The sequence below is a fragment of the Vanessa tameamea genome, chromosome 11, assembly GCF_037043105.1.
Source record: "Vanessa tameamea isolate UH-Manoa-2023 chromosome 11, ilVanTame1 primary haplotype, whole genome shotgun sequence".
Taxonomy (NCBI): Eukaryota; Metazoa; Arthropoda; class Insecta; order Lepidoptera; family Nymphalidae; genus Vanessa; species Vanessa tameamea.
Genome location: NC_087319.1, coordinates 5,925,446 through 5,944,221, shown reverse-complemented (window position 1 = coordinate 5,944,221; position 18,776 = coordinate 5,925,446). Strand labels below are relative to the sequence as shown.

At 31.8% G+C, this 18,776-nt stretch overlaps 1 protein-coding gene across 1 annotated transcript in view; it reads left to right on the top strand.

The window, feature by feature from the left end:
- LOC113400806 (muscarinic acetylcholine receptor DM1) overlaps window positions 1-18,776 on the top strand; it is a 90,680-nt gene that overhangs the window by 51,594 nt on the left and 20,310 nt on the right. The window contains exon 2 of the mRNA XM_026640475.2: window positions 8,573-9,378. Coding sequence (XP_026496260.1) covers window positions 8,642-9,378 — 737 coding nt within the window. The 5' untranslated portion in view covers window positions 8,573-8,641. The remainder of the gene's footprint in view (window positions 1-8,572; window positions 9,379-18,776) is intronic.

The following is an 18,776-nucleotide window of genomic DNA, read 5'->3' as shown; positions in this document are numbered from 1 at the left end:
CACCAGTATTGCAGAAACAGCTCGAAGGATTAATGATGTGTACTGCGCTGATGTCGCAAAAGAATTCTCGGTACGTTTTTGCTCAATCGAAACAATAATAAAAGTATTTGAAATCGAATCATTACTTGTGATGAAAAGTGAATACTGTACAATAATCGGAAGCGCTCGTCGCAATGACTGAACCCTAGAGACCCAGCCAAATCCTGCCCTGAACGAAAATTGACTCAGTAAAAGTTACTTGTAAGTGTTTGGTGGACTAGCGACGGTGTCGTTTTCTACAGCGTTTTAAAAACTGGCCAAACGATTTACGGCAGATATCTATTGTCAGCAACTGCAAACCATGAAGGAAGAACTGAACTGCTATACAACCGAGATTGGTCAATCGCTCTAAACCACTATTTCTTCACGACAACGCAAGACTACATATTGCACAACAAACAACCACTAAGTTAGATGAGCTACAATTGGAATTTCTGCGACATCTACCGTACTCCCCGGACCTTGTTCTATCAGATTACCATTTTTTCCCGAATTTGGACAACTTCTTACCAGGAAAAAAATTTAACTCCGATGCGGCAGTCCAAACCGCCTTCAAAGAGTTTAATGATTCTCGCCCCCATGTTTTTTTTAGTAAGGGGATCAATGAACTACTTATGGAGATGGCAAAAGTGCATAAATAACAACGGTGCATACTTTAATTAATTAAATATATTTTACAAAAAAAAAAAAACTTTATATTTCTCCCGTACAAAACGCCAATTTCAAATGTAAGGACCTAATATTTAATTTTACAAAATGTATTTGGTTTCTTTAGTTTTTGATAAATAGAAATCGTACTACTTACTACTTATAAACGTAAGTTTTGGTTAGATGTTTGACTGAGGTATGATAGCAATGCGAATTATTCTAGCAGGCGCTTGTTACCAACCAATTCGAATTCCAGTTCGCATCGGCATAATATATTGGTTTTAATGGATGTTTTATCAAGATAAGTTACTAGCGAGAAGCGATCCTGCTCGAATTTAAATTTTGCGGGTTACAATTAAGAATTATTTATGGTATTATGACTTCATATAATATAATCTATCATAGATGGCTATTTACGGACATGACCTATTTTAGGACCGTATAGTTAAGTCTATATCCAACATAACACTACTCTTACGATCGAAATTATATAATTTATCGGCCTGGTACTTCCTGTTACAAGTAATTTTATAATTATAATAGGTTTTGACTTAATATTTATTACAAATGCGAATGAGATAGAAATATTTTTTATTAATGACAAATATTTGTTATTAATAAAAAATATTGTTATCTATTGATGTGTTATATTATAACACATTGACCATACCTGACACATTATAAACAATCGGGATTATATTATTTTCATTCAAAATTGAATATTACATTTGAATATTAATCTGCCGGCCTTACCATTTTACCGTGACGTGAAAACCAATAGGCTTTCGGTTGAACTGTATAGTTGAAGTATTGAAGTGCTACATAGGGGTGCGTTATCGCAATGAGGAAAGAATATAAACAACTTCTTCATTAAAAAAAAACATCTGTGAGCCAACTTTAATTGTAATCAGTCAAATGACAAACCAACGTGATACATTCTACTTTTTTACTTACCTTGGTGTACATCTTATTTATTTTTTACATTCAAATATTATTTTTTTACATAAGAATTATTAACATCTTAAATAAATAAGAACGCGTGCAATGACGGCAAGAATGCTTGCAGCCTTTCCCTGTTGAATCGCAATTCGTCCTCGTCTGATCCTCTGGGCAAAAAATGAACCAGTCTGCCTGTCACCAGTGGAAGCAATAAGGTGCGGTGTTAGACATTTAATGAAAGTTTTGCAAAAACTACTACGCCAAGGTCCATGTTTCCAAAAATACATAAATTTGTTTTGACATTATTTCCACGAGAATAAGTATCATTGCGACCAATTTATATATTGGCGTGTAATTAAGTTAATTAAATGAATATAAGACACAACGATAAATATGTGCTTTTACCATCGTATTAACAACATAAAATATTGTATATTTTTGTAGTGGTAGGCAATATAACTCTTTCTGCAAAGTACTCAACTTTGCAGTAAGTAGAGTGCATTTTCTGCTAAGAGGAACTCGTAGTTAGTTGAGATCTAGAAATTGCTCGTTCCATGCCCATTACTCAGATATATATTTTATTATATGTATGTTAGTATGGGTATTACTTATTTACCACGAAATTTATTTCAATGCAAATAGTTCCTTTTTTGAAGTTCCTTTCAGATACAGGTGTAATATTGTCGCAATCCACGTTTAGTTATACCTATGGTTCTATACGTTCTTAGAAGTTCATAATCAACCCCGAAAATTAATTCGCCGGAAGCATCCGCGCCACAATAGTGCCACATTATTTGCACTTGAGTGATGATGCTTCATCTAATGCTTCTAATTAAAATTGTACGTATATAATGTCAATTCATATACATATATACGATTTGATTAATGTATTTACATCGTAAGTGAATATATAACTAATGAGAATAAAATATATGAAGTTCTTTCATACTTTTTTTTATTGATATAAAAGATATAAGCTCCAACTGATTAGATAATAATCAACCATAAAGATAATAATGATTCAATAATGAATATTTTTTACTATAAAAAAGAGGTCAAGCAAATTTTATCGACAGTTTCTTAAGAATGGGGCTATTTTTTTGTTTTATCTTTTATTTTTATGATTCAGGTTGGCGGCCGAGCATATGGGCCACCTGATGATAAGTGGTCACCACCGCCCATAGACAATGGCGCTGTAAGAAATATTAACCATACCTTACATCGTTAATGCGCCACCAACCTTGGGAACTAAGATGTTAAGTCCCTTGTACCTCTAGTTGTACTGGCTCACCCTTCAAATCGGAACACAACAATACTGAGTACTCTTGTTTGGCGGTAGAATATCTGATGAGTGGGTGGTACCTACCCAGACGGGCTTGCACAAAAACCCTACCACCTATATCGAATGCATTCGTGTCTCCGTCACACATATCACGACCACAGTAAGTCTCATCTGAAGTGGTGGGGGATTGAAATATGTGATATAATTCTAACTTTATTTTATATAATTACTTTATTCATGTCTCGAGTGATGGGGCTGAACTATTCGTACATCATACCTATGAATACATATATTATACGATATTATTTTGGGGTAAGTCGTCACCATCGTCCATAGAAGTCGCAGTAAGAAGTACAGCGTTAATGAACCTTTGGGAATTAGGATATTTTGTCCATTGTTCCTGTTGTTCCATAGCTTCACTTATCATTTAAACCCAAATACTACATCACCTACTACCAAGTATAAAGATAGCATCGCAGATGGTAAAACTTGTTTTTCTAACATAAATGAAATTCGGAATACATTAACTAGAAATTCTTTCAGATTTAATTATTAAGTGAATGTCTTTCTGGAATTACGGTCATTAAAATGTAGACTTTGTTTTTAAGTCTATGATAGTTCTCGAAGTTCACGAATCACCTAATATTATTTTTGATTTTTTTTCTTTTTCATATGATATCTCTCAGATATCTTATTCAATACAAAAATAAGTCTTAAAGTCGGTGAAGATATTAATTCCCATAATTTTGTATGTAAAACAACTAATCGAATTAATGGCCTAACTCCGTTCGCAGCTTCGCTCGCATATGGAGTGTACAAGCGTTACGGACAAAAAGTACTCTAAATAATAATTAATAAAGTGCTAAAATTATTTGAGATCCGTTCAGCCTTTCTGATGTGATTTGTAGATGCTGGGTTAACAGTGTCACCAACAGTTCGTATATATTACATACGTACGTACGTACAACAAGTGCAAACAAAATATCTTTTATAATCGACAAAGTTAATATAATCGAATAAGCATTAACCGATTTGTCAGAGCAGTTGGGTTTGCTTTTGTGTTTATGAAACTTTTATCATTTAAACTGTCTTGTAAACATTACATACAAATATAAATAAGTATAATAGTATCCTAGTACTAGTAGACCTAGTCAATATGTTACACTAAATGAAAAGATTTCCAGTTAAGTCAGATGGACCAGAAACTGTAACCGCATGTCAAAGTTTATATGATTCAAGTCAGAAAGCTCGTTATCAATAAGACAATTAATATTTTATTGACTCATTGGTCTTGAACCATATAGCAATTACATTAGCCGATGTTCAGATGTTTTCGTGCGAGTCATAATTAATCACAGTCTGTTATTAGCCGACTAAACTTGGCTGCATGCCAACCGTCCATTGGGAGACTTTATACGAAGGCAAACTGTATTGAGGCTTTGCCCATAAGATATATAATACGTACATAGTATTTAAAAATAATCTATGAGGTCCGTTAAAATTAAAAGTAAGAAGTTATAATGTTTAAACCATAATAAAATTTGAAAAGTCAAATGTTGAAGTGATTAATTATCTCAAAGATAACCCAAGTTCAATGATTGTCTAGTAAATTCATTAATGCTTGCAACGGGCAACTCAACAATAACTCAACTGTGCAGGTTCACTCTCTATTCTCTCACTCATAGGAACTCACCGATTGGATGATATACGACTGGAAAATAAAAAGATGGCGTACCAACTTAATATGCTTTTTGAGGCACGCGATCATAGTACAGCCAACTCCCAGACTCTCAGATTGAGAATTTCTGTACGGAATAACTCAACTTTATACTAGCTCGTTCGACTACAGGACCTTGGGATTGCTTGATTTTTATTTATAATTCATCTAGTACTTGGTGGTGATGGAAAACATAGTGAGGAAACTTGCATGTGTCGGATGGGAACTTCTTCTTTGTATGTCAACCGCACTGGAATAGCGTGGTGGAATAAGCTCCAAACTTTCTCTAAGGGGTGGAGGCCTTAGCCTAGTAGTGGCACTACTTTCACTTTTTACTTTTCTATTATATTAAACGGCCATCTTCATTAAATGACATGAAATCCAAAATAACGGAATAAGAATGAGCGTTGACTTAAGTTTAAATATTCTACCAAAAATCCATTTTACATTCAAGATTAATCTTTTGTGAGAGTCAAATGAACAATGCTTCCATTTAATTCAACTCCTTGCAATAACAAAGGCAAATGTACGTGGGTTGAACGTGCGGCATTGCTCTCTATTGAGTTTCGTTTGCCGAGGATTCTTATAAGATTTGCTTAAAAATACTGCAGCTGTAATTATAATAATTGGATATTTTTGATACTATGAAAAAAACATCTCGGTTAAGCGAATGAAGTACGTACATTTGGTGGTGGTTAGGATTCGAATTTAAGTAAGCACTGTAAAATAAATCGTTGATTACAATTTATCTGTTGCTAATTGGCAAAGACATGTTACATAATAAGAAATTTTAAGACAAGAACTTATGTACTTTTTATTTGACGTTTTAATGACATGAATAAAATTGAAATAGTGTTATACCTACTAACTGAATTGTATATATAACAATTTGTTATATTTATTTTTTTTAATATCGCCACAAGCAGTATTGATATAATTTTCCAATACGCGATCTCAAGCTTTTTTTTCAATCATTTGTGACAGCTTTAATTTTACATACTTATATTTAAAAAAAAACCAACTGTATATTAATAAAATGACGATGTAAATAACAAAAAAAAAAATGTTACAAATTAATAATATTCATCTTATCATCTATTCCGACGTTTCTACATATACAACCTCAAACTTGTTCATTCCAGTACAATCCGGAATAATCTTGAACATTCAGGAAATGTCAGTGTATGATGACGTTAGTATGTCATGTATTATTACAATGCTCAAAGACTAACGGTTGTAATATATAATATGCACCGTATTTATATTGTAACTGTCTGCTCGTTGATTAAATGTTATATATCAGATTAAATTTTGTGTAATATATTGTTTTCCTTTCAACGGGATTTCATCTTATCTTGTCCTCTATAAAAGGTGTTTATCTGATTTTAAATAACAATGGAAATATAATATTTTAACATGACCTCTAAGCTTGAGTGAGTCAGTGTCTATAAAAAATTCCATCTCGTCGATTAGGCTATACAGCGTGCTTAGAAACAAACATACAGTCCAAATTCTGTTTGTATTTTGCAATCCACTAGAAACAATTTACAACGCGAGTGATTTTTATTTTGTCATTATTTTGTCTTAAAAATCTTTAGTTGAAATTATAACATCTCTATTCTTTATTGGATGTCAAATTGCTGCGTTATTATATAAAAATTAAAAATACAAAAGTTACATACTAATTAAATAACAACATAAAAAATGCTGAAATTAATTTTATATCATACAAATGTTTGCTCTTTAGCGACTTGCGGTGACATCACTAGTCTTGACAAAGGCCTTGTAACTAATTGTACTTTTGTTTCCCAAGAACATTCATTATCATTCATTTGATGAATGATAGTTTTATGTATGTTGACTAGTTTTATGATTAGTGTTTCAGTACAATATTAAAAAATCAAATAACTGTTCGTACTTCCTTTTATCTTACTTATCTTTATCTTAACTCGTGTTGATGACATCGAAATATTGGAACAGTCTTTTGTAAGTAAGCTGGTTTTTCAATGTATTTGTGTGCATATGTTTTATATGGATATAATTATTTATGTTTAAGTTATTGTTAATGTAATATGTTATTCATCAGTTTTAGGGGTCTACTTTTAGTTGGTATGATGACATTTTAATATTTATCAGAAACAAGAGTATGTCTGTTACTCTGTTTTAAATTTTAATTTAATTTTTCAAAATTAGATTTACTTCTAAACACATTTCTAGCTATTGTAATGACAATAATTGATGTCCCTTCATTGTAAATTTTAGTAATCATTGAACATATTAATTACCAAAAACATACTAAGCAAATATTAGTTCATAGTTTTTAATAATATTTATATAAGCTAAAAACATTTACTTTAATTTAACAAGCAATAACACAAAAAGTATAATATTAGGTCAGATAAAAATTAATAACATTCAAAATATTGAACAGTAAAAACAACTGTTCATTGTTACTGAGAATTCAGTAAAAAAATCTCATTACTTAATCCTGAAAATGTTTGTACTTTTGGTCAAGGGTAACCTCGCAATCACAATGTAGGAAGCACCTTTACTGCCGGTTCCACAGCGAGGAGCGCTCCGTGTCTCTGCATATTCAGCACTTGGTTATATTCCATAAATTTAATATTTTGCAGCCGCTCGCGCCACAGACTATATAATGCAGTAGATTTATTGCTCTGTGACATACTCTTTTGTGAGAACACGCGGTGAATATAAAACATCGGTTATGTTCGAAGTTTAGGAGTAAAGTTATATGTTTATCTAACTAAAAATATTATATAAAAATATATAAATATTTTCTTGGGATTTTAAATTTAGAATTTCAATCATTGTTTTTATTTACGGTGCTATCCAAACAAAGAAATATTTTCGGAATTGCTTCAAAGAATAACTAGGAAATATTCTGTAAATATAAATAAATTAAGAGACAGTGTGATTTATATATTATAAATTTTATAATTAATATTTATAGGGCTTTTTGTAAGCAAACCTGGGAAGGTATCATCCATCTCATATTCTACTGACAAGCAACAATAAAATATTTTTGCCATTCTGAGTTTAAGGAAGGTCGCTACATTTCCTTGATATACACAAAAATAAATATTTTTGAAACATTTGCGCGTAATTCTGACGGGATATAAAAAAAATGATATAAAAAAAATCAACATTTTTATTTATTTTATCATTACGACGATATTATAAAAAAAGATGTGTGTACCCCTCAACGCGCATAAGAAGTTATACTTCTTCGGGGTAGAGAAAAATAGTTTTTAATTGCATGCAAATAATTAATTACAATTAAACAATAATCATTATTATGATACAAGTCATTTCCATTTTTTCATCACTACACTAACACTTTAAATTTGTAATGAACTGAATACATTTTTATGGGAAAAGAAAATTTTAAAACAATTTGAGAATAGTACTGCTGCTGCACATCTGATTTGCGCTTATAATTCTCTGGTATTTGAATAGGGAACGGTAGTACCACTTAAGTTAGAAATACGCTGTTTTCTATTTAAACCATAGAAAGTCTTATAAACAAATGAATATTACGATTTTCCGATTACAGTAATAAAAAAAAAAGTGTTCTTTACACTAATATTTTTTAGTCTACGTTAACATACTTGTGAATATAAACAGTATTCACATTTATCTGCATCGAATAAAGTTGGCCATAAACCGCGGACGTTAAATGCTGTAAGCGCTCTGTTTGGATAATTCAGTCAAGTAAATTTGGTAGAATATTAAAACAGAGATCGTGTAATTACATCCCTGAAAGTTAGGTTAAATTTTTCATTGTCTTTGTATTAATAGCTTTAAGCTTTATTATATACACGAGCACTTTTTAACGTCGATTACATGCGTGATGCATGATACGTTGTTGTTTATCGAAATATTTTAGATTTTTTTGCCAATACTAATTTTTGATTACTTTGTTCCAGCCGGATCCGCTCTCGGTCGGCGAACGAGCCGCGGCGGAGCGGGGGCCGCGGGCTCGCCGAGTTGACGTCATGCTCATCGCTTCCAACCAAACAGCCAACCTCACAGACCTGGCGCTCGGCCCCGACCTCCCAGCCAGCCCCTTCAGTCTCGCCCAGAAGATTGTTATCGCAATCATAGCCAGCGTCCTCTCCGTACTCACTGTCGTAGGCAACTCCATGGTCATGATCAGTTTCAAGATCGATAAGCAGTTACAAACCATCAGCAACTATTTCCTATTCTCTCTCGCGGTTGCCGACTTCGCGGTCGGCTTGATATCCATGCCGCTCTTCACAATGTTCACGATATACGGATACTGGCCGCTCGGGCCACACGTTTGCGACACCTGGCTGGCGTTGGACTATCTAGCCTCCAACGCATCCGTACTTAACCTTTTAATCATAAGTTTTGATAGGTATTTTAGTGTGACGCGGCCGCTCACTTATAGGGCTAAAAGGACTACACGCCGTGCGACGGTAATGATAGGTGGTGCGTGGGGCTTCAGTTTGGTGTTGTGGCCTCCTTGGATCTATGCGTGGCCGTACATAGACGGGGAGAGGAAAGTGCCCCCGCACGAGTGCTATATTCAATTCATAGAGACAAATCAGTTCATTACGTTTGGGACAGCCATTGCTGCATTTTATGTGCCAGTGACAGTTATGTGTATATTATATTACAAGATATGGAGAGAAACAAAGAAAAGACAAAAAGATCTTCCGAATCTTCAAGGGGGAAAGAAGCACGATTCGTCTAAAAGGTCGAATTCCAGGTAAGTCTTTGTTAAAGATTATTTTCTAATAGATTAAAATAGGTATATACATGTATGTATCAAATTTTTATTCCATATCGATCACTAAGTTTCGCTAGTGAAGTTACGAAAGTTAATCGTGGACGCGCAAAATCATTACTCACAATCTGCAAGTTTCGGAATGGCCACAAAAACTTTTACTGTAATTTTGTTTGGCGTTTCTGTACATGACCGAATATTGAATTTGTGTTCTTTCTTGCTAACTTTAAGGTCTAGTTTTATTCGTCGTGGTTTTGTATTTATTTCCACAGTTTCTAACGGAACAGTCCCGCCCTAAGCCTGCAAAAGCCGAATGACGATAGTTTTTCTTAAGGTTTTTTCTTCACTTGTCTGTGAATATTTTCTTTTATATTACTAAACTATTCGCTATTTTATATTGAGTTGCCAAATGTAAAGTTTATATATAATAAATTCTATAACAAAAAATAGTATCTACAAAAAATGTTAAATATTCTGTATTTTAGAAAACCCACGTTAACTTAAAACATATTTTTTTAGTATATCACGCATATCACTTCTGTTATTTCACAATCTTGTTCAGCAGTGAGTTTCTACAGAAAAGCTCTACAGTTGAGAGATTATGTCCAAACTAAAATTAAACGTGAATTTTGGACGTTGTATACGCCAAGAAGAGTTTTCTCATTTCTTTTTCTCCCTAGTTATTAATATAATATATGAAACTAGTAACTAACACAACTGCATATAAATATAATTAATCAATAAATTATATTCTTGAAATCGAGTTCTAAAACACCAATGTTTTTGCACAGACGTTAAATTTCACTTTCTTATGTTAATCGAGTCTGTCCAATTATCCGAATCGATATCGATATTTCGAATGAACTCGAATTAAAACAAGTATCGAATGAATATTCATTTCAACTAACGAGTAAAATAACAAGATATGGCGAGTAATTAATGATAACGATTTGAATATAGCTTTTTGTGGCAACTTTGTGTAATTAAGTGCGAATTGTAATTATCATTACTATAAAATTGAAGTGTTGAGTGGTTCAGTATGAAATTTTGTTGTGATGATATTGAAAACTGAAAAGTTAATAAATTAACATTAAAATAAGATCAGTATCGGGGATTAAGAATGAAAATGCTCGTAATCAAATTGTTTTCTAATTCATTAGACGGAATCATCTTGACTGCGCAGATCAATCTTCTCGTTATCTTCATCCTTCAAGGCACTGTCGAAATAATCTGTGATCAATTCACAAGTTAAAATTTTGTTTCATCGTTTTTTAAATTATAAGGAGATTACTGTAAAATGGTTTAGCATTACTATATTTAAATACTACATTTACGAATATTAAAACTGTCTATGAGTCAAAACTCAAAATTTGGTCGAAACTCATTCCTTACATGACGAGCTTGAGACGATATTTTTTAATATTAAAATAAAATCACATCAATTTTAAATATTGTTTATTAAGCTTGGAATGATTAAGTTCGTGTTAGAGCAAAAATAAAAATATTATATTGTATAACATAATAAAATAGTGAAAAACGTGAAAAATATATGCTCTGCCATATCATCTGACAATCAAAAATAAATTTATGTTTTGTCACGTACTTATTGTGTAAATTTTGTTTGCGTCATAGTTTTAAACAAAAGAAACAAATAAAATTAATATATCGGCTTAAGCTCGTAAGAACTAGAACGCTATTATTCAACAAAATATAAACAGAATGCTTCATTAATTAATAATTTAAGGATTTAAATTGTATGATTACCTAATATAATAATAGAAATTAATTAATTATCTATTTTTTTTCTGACACTTAATTTCTTACTATTTTAGTTGCTCAACAATTTATATTTCTTATTTTAAATGTTTATTAAAAAGTTTCATCGATTGATTACTTAAACTTAGCTCATTTTTATGTTTATATATAGTTATGTTTAAGATTTTTTTATATGATATTATATTCAAATTGAGTCATGAATAGTTTTAATATTTTCGATTCACTACAATACAATAATAAACTAATTTAACCGACTTTATTAAAGTCACCCAAATTCTCCCATAAAAGGAATATAGATCGATTTCATTGATTTAATCTTATTGAGGTCTCTAGATGTTGTTTTTTCTAAATAACGTGATAATAGGTTCAAATCATTTAAACTGCATTAAATTTATAATGTCTCTAGTTGCCCGTTCCGACTTAAAGTTGTTTCCAAATATGTTTTATTAACGGATGCTTAAGTTATAAAATAAACCCATGTTACAAAGAGCAGCTTTCAAAACTGAGTTGTTTAAATTGAACGTTAGGTCATACGATTTCATAAGTATATACATATATTGCTAGTTTAGTTAACGAAACCTATTAATTTTATTGATTATATATATTAATTAAATTAATAAATTCATACCATTAAATATAGGTCAATTTTTATAGCGATATTACAAGATATTTTAATAAACCGCTAGAGACCTCATTAAGATGCATCATTCTAAGCAAATTGCTTGCTTCCTAACTACAAATTGCAATGCAATTTAATATTTCCTCTCAAATGAGAGCAGCAAGGACGTGCCAAAACAATAAATTCAACAAATAAGTTAACTCATATAGCTATAATAATCCTGCGTTTTGATTATATTCCGGAAAACACAGTTTTCTTAGCCAACGCTAGTATCGTAAATCGCTTACCGAAGGAAACAGAACACGATAATTTTTTTGTGTTAATTTATATAAGTAATTAATAAACAGCGACGACAATGAAAAATCATTTTATTATATATAACAGTGTTACTCCGGACGGTGAGAGTGCAAATCCAGATAAAATTATAAAATGTGAACGTCAAATGTCACAAATGACAATTACTTGGCTGAAAATAATATTAGTTTATCTGTATTCCGTATACACAATACGTCTTAAATGAACTGTTAAGCTCAGTGCTATATACATGTTATTGGTAATTCGACGTATTCCCGTTAGATATCAATAGCCCCGCACTTTTCATAACTTTTTAATATTTTTTGTTCGATTTTGCAACCAAAATTTTTGCTAAGAATCTACGCGTTCTAGCTTCGGCTCACTGAGGTAGAAAATAGGATGAATTCCCTCACGACTATGTTTCTTAACACGTATCTAATAAAAATACCTACCTATCGTGCAAGAGCGTTTAAAATTTCAGTGGCTTCACACTTTTCGTTCATAGGCTTGTTCTCCTCCATCTCCCCATGCCCCCACACCAAAGCCTTTCACCGTAAGGTCCTTGCCCTCTATATTTATACGAAGCGAAACGCATTTAAGATACGAAGAAGATTTACGCGAGGACGTATGTAAGAGGATGTTTTATTTAGTGCTTATTTTTTTTGGAGTTTCTTTTAGGGGTATGAATATCCAATATATGCGGTGGAATTATTTTGCATTTATTTTTATTTGGTAATGTGTTGTCTGAATTTAGTCTTCGAACGCACTATTAAGAGTTTTTTTAAATAAATAATATGTTTTAATAATAATAATAAATAATCTGTTTTAACCGTTACAAATTTAAATTTATGTAATAATTCAGACACATCAAAGGCAATCTGCTAACGTTACCTGTTAAGTGTATGCCAAGCTTTATACTTTATAACGGGCTCATGTTATATTCAACAATACATAACGGGCCGGTTTATTAATCCGACCACTTGCCTCTTTGGAAACATTTAAGGGATAAAATTGTACTACGAGCCCAGATGGTGCTAAACTAAGCGAATGAAATATTAAGTCTGACATGAAAGGCTTTAACAATTGTTTTATGGGATTTATTGTATTTTTTTAATCTAATAGCTATTACATGTACGCTTCAAAATACACATATATATGAAGTTCGAATCCGAGACCTCGTGAATAAGTTAAGTCATTCATTTTTATGGAATATTTCGTTTAATTTCATAATATTTTTTTCAACGATTTACACGTAGTGTGTGCAACTGAAAGTCAGAGCTGCAGGTGCGCTTGATACTAATTACAATGTATAACATTAATTATAAGTATTAGCTTAAGATACTTTGTCGTGTAGTTTTAATATTTTCGATTGTACCAAAGAGAACTTATAATTCAACTTATATAACAACGATTTTATAATGCTGTTTAAATTGATTTAATATTTATATTTTTTAGTCATACTGTACTCTATTACGAAGTAAAAAAAAATCAAAGTGCTGTTTAGGTTAAAATTCAGTTACAACTTTTGATGCCACTATAATAGTTTTAACAACTTAAGCAAAGAAAACAAGACCGTGACATTAGTGGAGGAATACTTTGCCACAATTACCGTGCTTATTGAAAGTAAATGTATTCCGTATTAAAAGAACATTATTTTTTTAATAATTTAAAGTTTTATTAATAAAATGTCTTGTTTTTATTTAAAAAAACAAGTCATTTTATGATGTCTCCTCATATAACCAGATTTTAACAAAATTGAATATTTTAATCTTTTTTGGGAAGCTTAAATAAACAATTTAATACAAAAATACGCTGACAACATTGAATTTAAAAGTGATTTATTTCCGTTGTTTATTTCAAAAGAGCAATTTCGCTATAAAACCCGTTGTTAATTAATTTGCGGTACGCGTGGCCTTCGAACCCTTCCAGAGCCGGTGGCGTGTCACGGTGCAACGCCTATTAATCTTAGTCAATCTATTGTGTGCAAACACTAGGCGAAATGATGCTGTAGTTCCGGGTTGAGAATTTTTAGGAATATTCTCCGTTAACTAAACTTTCTATTTTAGAAAAAAATGAGCCCTTTTTATTCATTCGTCACAATGCCCTCGTTCATATTACTAATAATCTGTATGATTTTATGTATACCTGCACAAAGAATAACACATAAGAATGTTATTAGACGTCGTTTTGTCGTTAAACCTATAAATAAGAGCTACTTTATTTCGTGTTTAAGTAATGAAAAGTGTTACAAATATATATGTAATATCAAAAAATTGATCATGGACACATGGATCCTTCAAAGTTCGGAATTCTCGTCTGTTGGGAAAATATTGTTTGCTTACTTTGTTTCCACACAAGACTAACTTATTCCGTTGAGATAAAACTTCGCTCCGTTCATTGTTTTCCTAGAACCAAACTGCGACCTCCGGTGCTTGTTTGTTATGACACTACGTTAAGAGAAAGGGTATTAAATTATTTCGGACTTGTGTTGAAGGTATGAACTAGTGTTGTAGTTTATGTAAGGGGAGGCCCTTCGCTCATGAATCGGATGGATGCTTGAACAGAAAAGTTCTGAAGTGACGTTTACGAACTGGAAGACGCAGTGTGGGGAAGCCCTTATTGTTCATCTTGTAGAACAAGGTGAACAGACGATCTTGTTATAAAAAGCCATTGGATGCGGCTAGCGCAAGACCTATCACCGTGGAGATATTCGAGAGGGGTATTTGTCCAGCAGTGGACATATTTCCGCTGAGATTATGAGTCATTCAAAGTCCTAATCGAAGAATCTAGATTCGTAGTCCAAGCAGATGTAATTTATATGTGACTTGCTGGTCCGAGTTGAAAGTAACTGCTCCGTCCGTGGTCGTAGCGTGATGTTTTATATCCTAACTCAAGCCTCTTAATAATTGACCAAGACTACAATAACAAATCCAAATTGGGTTAACAATAATATCACGTAATATATTTTCGTCTATGGAAATTATACGATGATTATGTGCGGAAAATTAAAGTGATACTTTTTAAGTGTCATTGAGTTAATAGAATTATTAACAAATGCAGCATTGAAAATTCAGTGATGTTTGCCCGAATTTTTTAAATTCAAATTATAACTACCGATATATATTATAACTTTGTATTGGAGATTTTATTTATTATATCGTATACCACAAACATATATATATATTAGATAAACATCATAAAACTTATACGTATTTTAAAAACACACAAGCGTTCATACCTCAAAGTAAGGATCTCTTCCAAACTGAGTTCGAGACAAAGTCAATATAAAGGTAGGCGGACGGGCAGATGTGCAACCTGGTGGTAAGTGTCACCACTGCCCGTTGACATTAGTGTAAGAAATATTAACCATACCTAACATTACGAATGCGCCACCAAACTTAGGAGCTAAGATGTTATATTCCTTGTGCCTGTAGTTACACTGACTCACCCACCCTTCAAACCGGAACACAACAATACTGAGTATTGCTGTTCGGCAGTAGAATATATAATAATTGGGTGGTACCTAGCCAGATGGGCTTGCACAAAACCCTACCACCAAGTAAAACTACGTTCATAATACATACAATAATATAATATAATTTACAAATAATAGTTAACATATTATATGTATAGTATTATTACGTAATTCAAAAACGACATAAAATATCGAATAAATTAAATTATTGTAAACTATTATAGTTTACGAACATCGTTTGTTCTATACTTAGATAATTTAATTCAAATAAATCTTACACATGAATCTAAACATAGTATAAACTTTCTGTTTATACTTTTAAAATGATGAAACTAGTTACATTCTAATTGATTGGTTTCTAGCATAGCTATGGTCGAACATAATCGTATCCTAAGGGCATGGCTGTTTGCCAAAGATAGGCCACCGTCAGACTCATTATGAGCCATTTATGCGTTAGTTTCTAGAACAATGACTTCACAACTGTCTGAAGACGCCTTGAAATCGTAATTGATTACCAAGGGCAATACAACCTTAACCCTCCATGTATGTTGGTTTTTTAATTATCACAATCAGATTAGTACCGTATACCGCATATCAATTAAAATATACATTACTAGTTTCCGATTGCGATTCGTCCACGTGTGGGGGTGGTGTGATGATTTTGTCAGGTGTTAGGTATCCTTAGCGTTACTCTGTTTGATGCTAATTGGTTAGGCACCTATATAATATAAGGCTATATATAAAAGCGCACCAAACATTATAAACATTTATTATAATTTATAGTCAGGATTCATGGCTTTCATAATTTTGCTATCGTAATTTTTCAGGATTATATTAAATGTTACTCATTAGTTATTCTTTTTCATGAATTCCACCCTGTTTTATCTTTTTGTTTTGATCAATATTAAAAAAAAAAATATTTTATTATTAAAACGAATACGTTGCTCCAGCGAGGAGTAAGAGGCTGGTTATCTATAGTTTTGTACTGATTAAATTAAACTTGTTTATGTAATTAAACTTATTTTAATAAAGTTAGTTTTAAATTAAATAAGATTTTAATTGTTTTAATCAAAGCATAATATTTATAAGATTTTTGTAAAATTTAAACAGGGAGATGTAAATAATTATTAAGTTGGACATAGTTAAAATAATAAAAAATATCAATTTTTTTTTTATGAATTGCAAATGTCCTTCTAATTAACATTTTAGAGGCCGTTATATTTCTTGAACATTTAGAACATAATTTTGTTATGAGCAATTTAATGCAATATATTAGCCTCAGTTAGCCTCCTTGATATACAAATTATCAATTATATGAAATGACGTTTATTTGAATAGTTCTCTAATTTCCAATATATCTTGAAAATTTTCAGTTTATATGATTTTAAGGGAAAGGGTTAATTTTATTCCGTGAATTAATTACATGTTAAGCGAAAATATATGTAATTTGATAATTTTGCGAAATTTTGAAATGAAAAACATTTTCTTAAGAACAATAAACGTCATTAATATTATACTTAAATAAACCCAATATTAATCGAAGTGTAAACGTGGCGGATATTATTTTTGGTTTTTTAATTTTATTCTTAATATTTCTTTCGTTTTGCTTTTATTTAGTAATATAAAACTGTATTTTTATTTGTAAGGCTGCGCTTTATCTCAATAAATTATTATTATTATAATTTACTGCTAAATAATATTTTACCAGAAAATAAATTGAGATCAGCGAGTACATACTGTACGGTGTAATTTAAGTTAAAAGATATCTTAATGAGGACATGAAGTCATAGCGCCCCGAGAAATACATTTCTGTCTCAAAAAAATATTTCAATCTGTTTGATGTAAATGCACCTCAAAAAAGTTTTTATAAAATTATTTTGACACATTTCTTTTTCAGTCCACATCCATCCATAACCTTGTCGTGATAAGCGAATGGTTATTTTTATGGGTAAATGTATTAAGCAGAAACACGATTAGCTAGGTGACATGATGGAAAACTGTTTCATTTGACAAAGTCATTCACAATAAGTCTCTTACATTGGCAATTCGCTGACAACAGAGATTCAAGATACGTTACTTGTGCATACAATAGAACCAGGTCACTGACCCTTCACGTTGGAATACAACAATACAAGATAGAGTCGCTTGTCGTTAGAATATTGTAAAAGTGGACACAAAAATGCTTATCAAAGTATATTTTATTAAAGTAGACCTTTTAAAAGTTAGTTTCAAACGATTACGATAATTTAGCTCCGGTTCGGAATGCATATTTTGTCTATAAGAAATTTAGTACATAATCTTGTCCTCAAAATAAATTACATTATCATCTTTACATCATTAAAATATATTTAAAGTGGAAGCTAATGACATGCATTACTATTTATACTAATTCCACGCGGTTTCATCACAATCGAATGAAACTTTTACTTGATGGTTGGGCTTTGTGCAAGCCGGTTTGGGTAGGTACTTATCGTATATTCTACGGCCAAAAAGCAATGCGACTAAAAGCGCTTTGAAAGAAGTAACTACAGGCATACGTAAGTAATGGTTATTGGGTAATATTTCTTAGCGCCTTTGTCTATGGGCGGTGGTGACCACTTATCATCAGATGGCGTAAGCCAATGAAGGCTTTGGCCATAAAATCATATTTTTCTGTGTATATTTATCCTTCAATATCAATGTTTTATTTAGACCGTTATAATGAAAGTTAACTCTTCTAATTGTAGAAGCTTAGCAGAAATAACCTATATTGATCATGTAGATTTAGACGTCAAAGTCACGGGAGATTTATTACCAAATCCAAGGTCGTGTGGTCAGGGTTGGCGCATTAACGATGTGAAGGCATTGTCGCAAACTTCTGATAAAATAAATTAATATTATGTGTGTATGCCATTTATAATCAGGTGACATCAGTGTACATGCTCTGCTTTCTATAAAAACTAGAAAAAAATACGTAATTTAAAATTATCATGAGACACAAGGACCCAGTGGCTAGGGCACATCTTAACCAAAGATTGCCTAGCGTGGTGGAGGAAGCTCCTAACTTTCTTGTCAAAAAGGCGAGGACGCCTCAGCCCAGTAGTGAGGCATATACAGGCTGTTACTTTTGCAACATATTGATGTTAGTTATCAACAACTTTCTTGTTGCAGGAGATGAAAGCAGAATTTTATTACGTAACAATTTTCTTTTTCAGATCCAAGTTGAATTCTCAATTA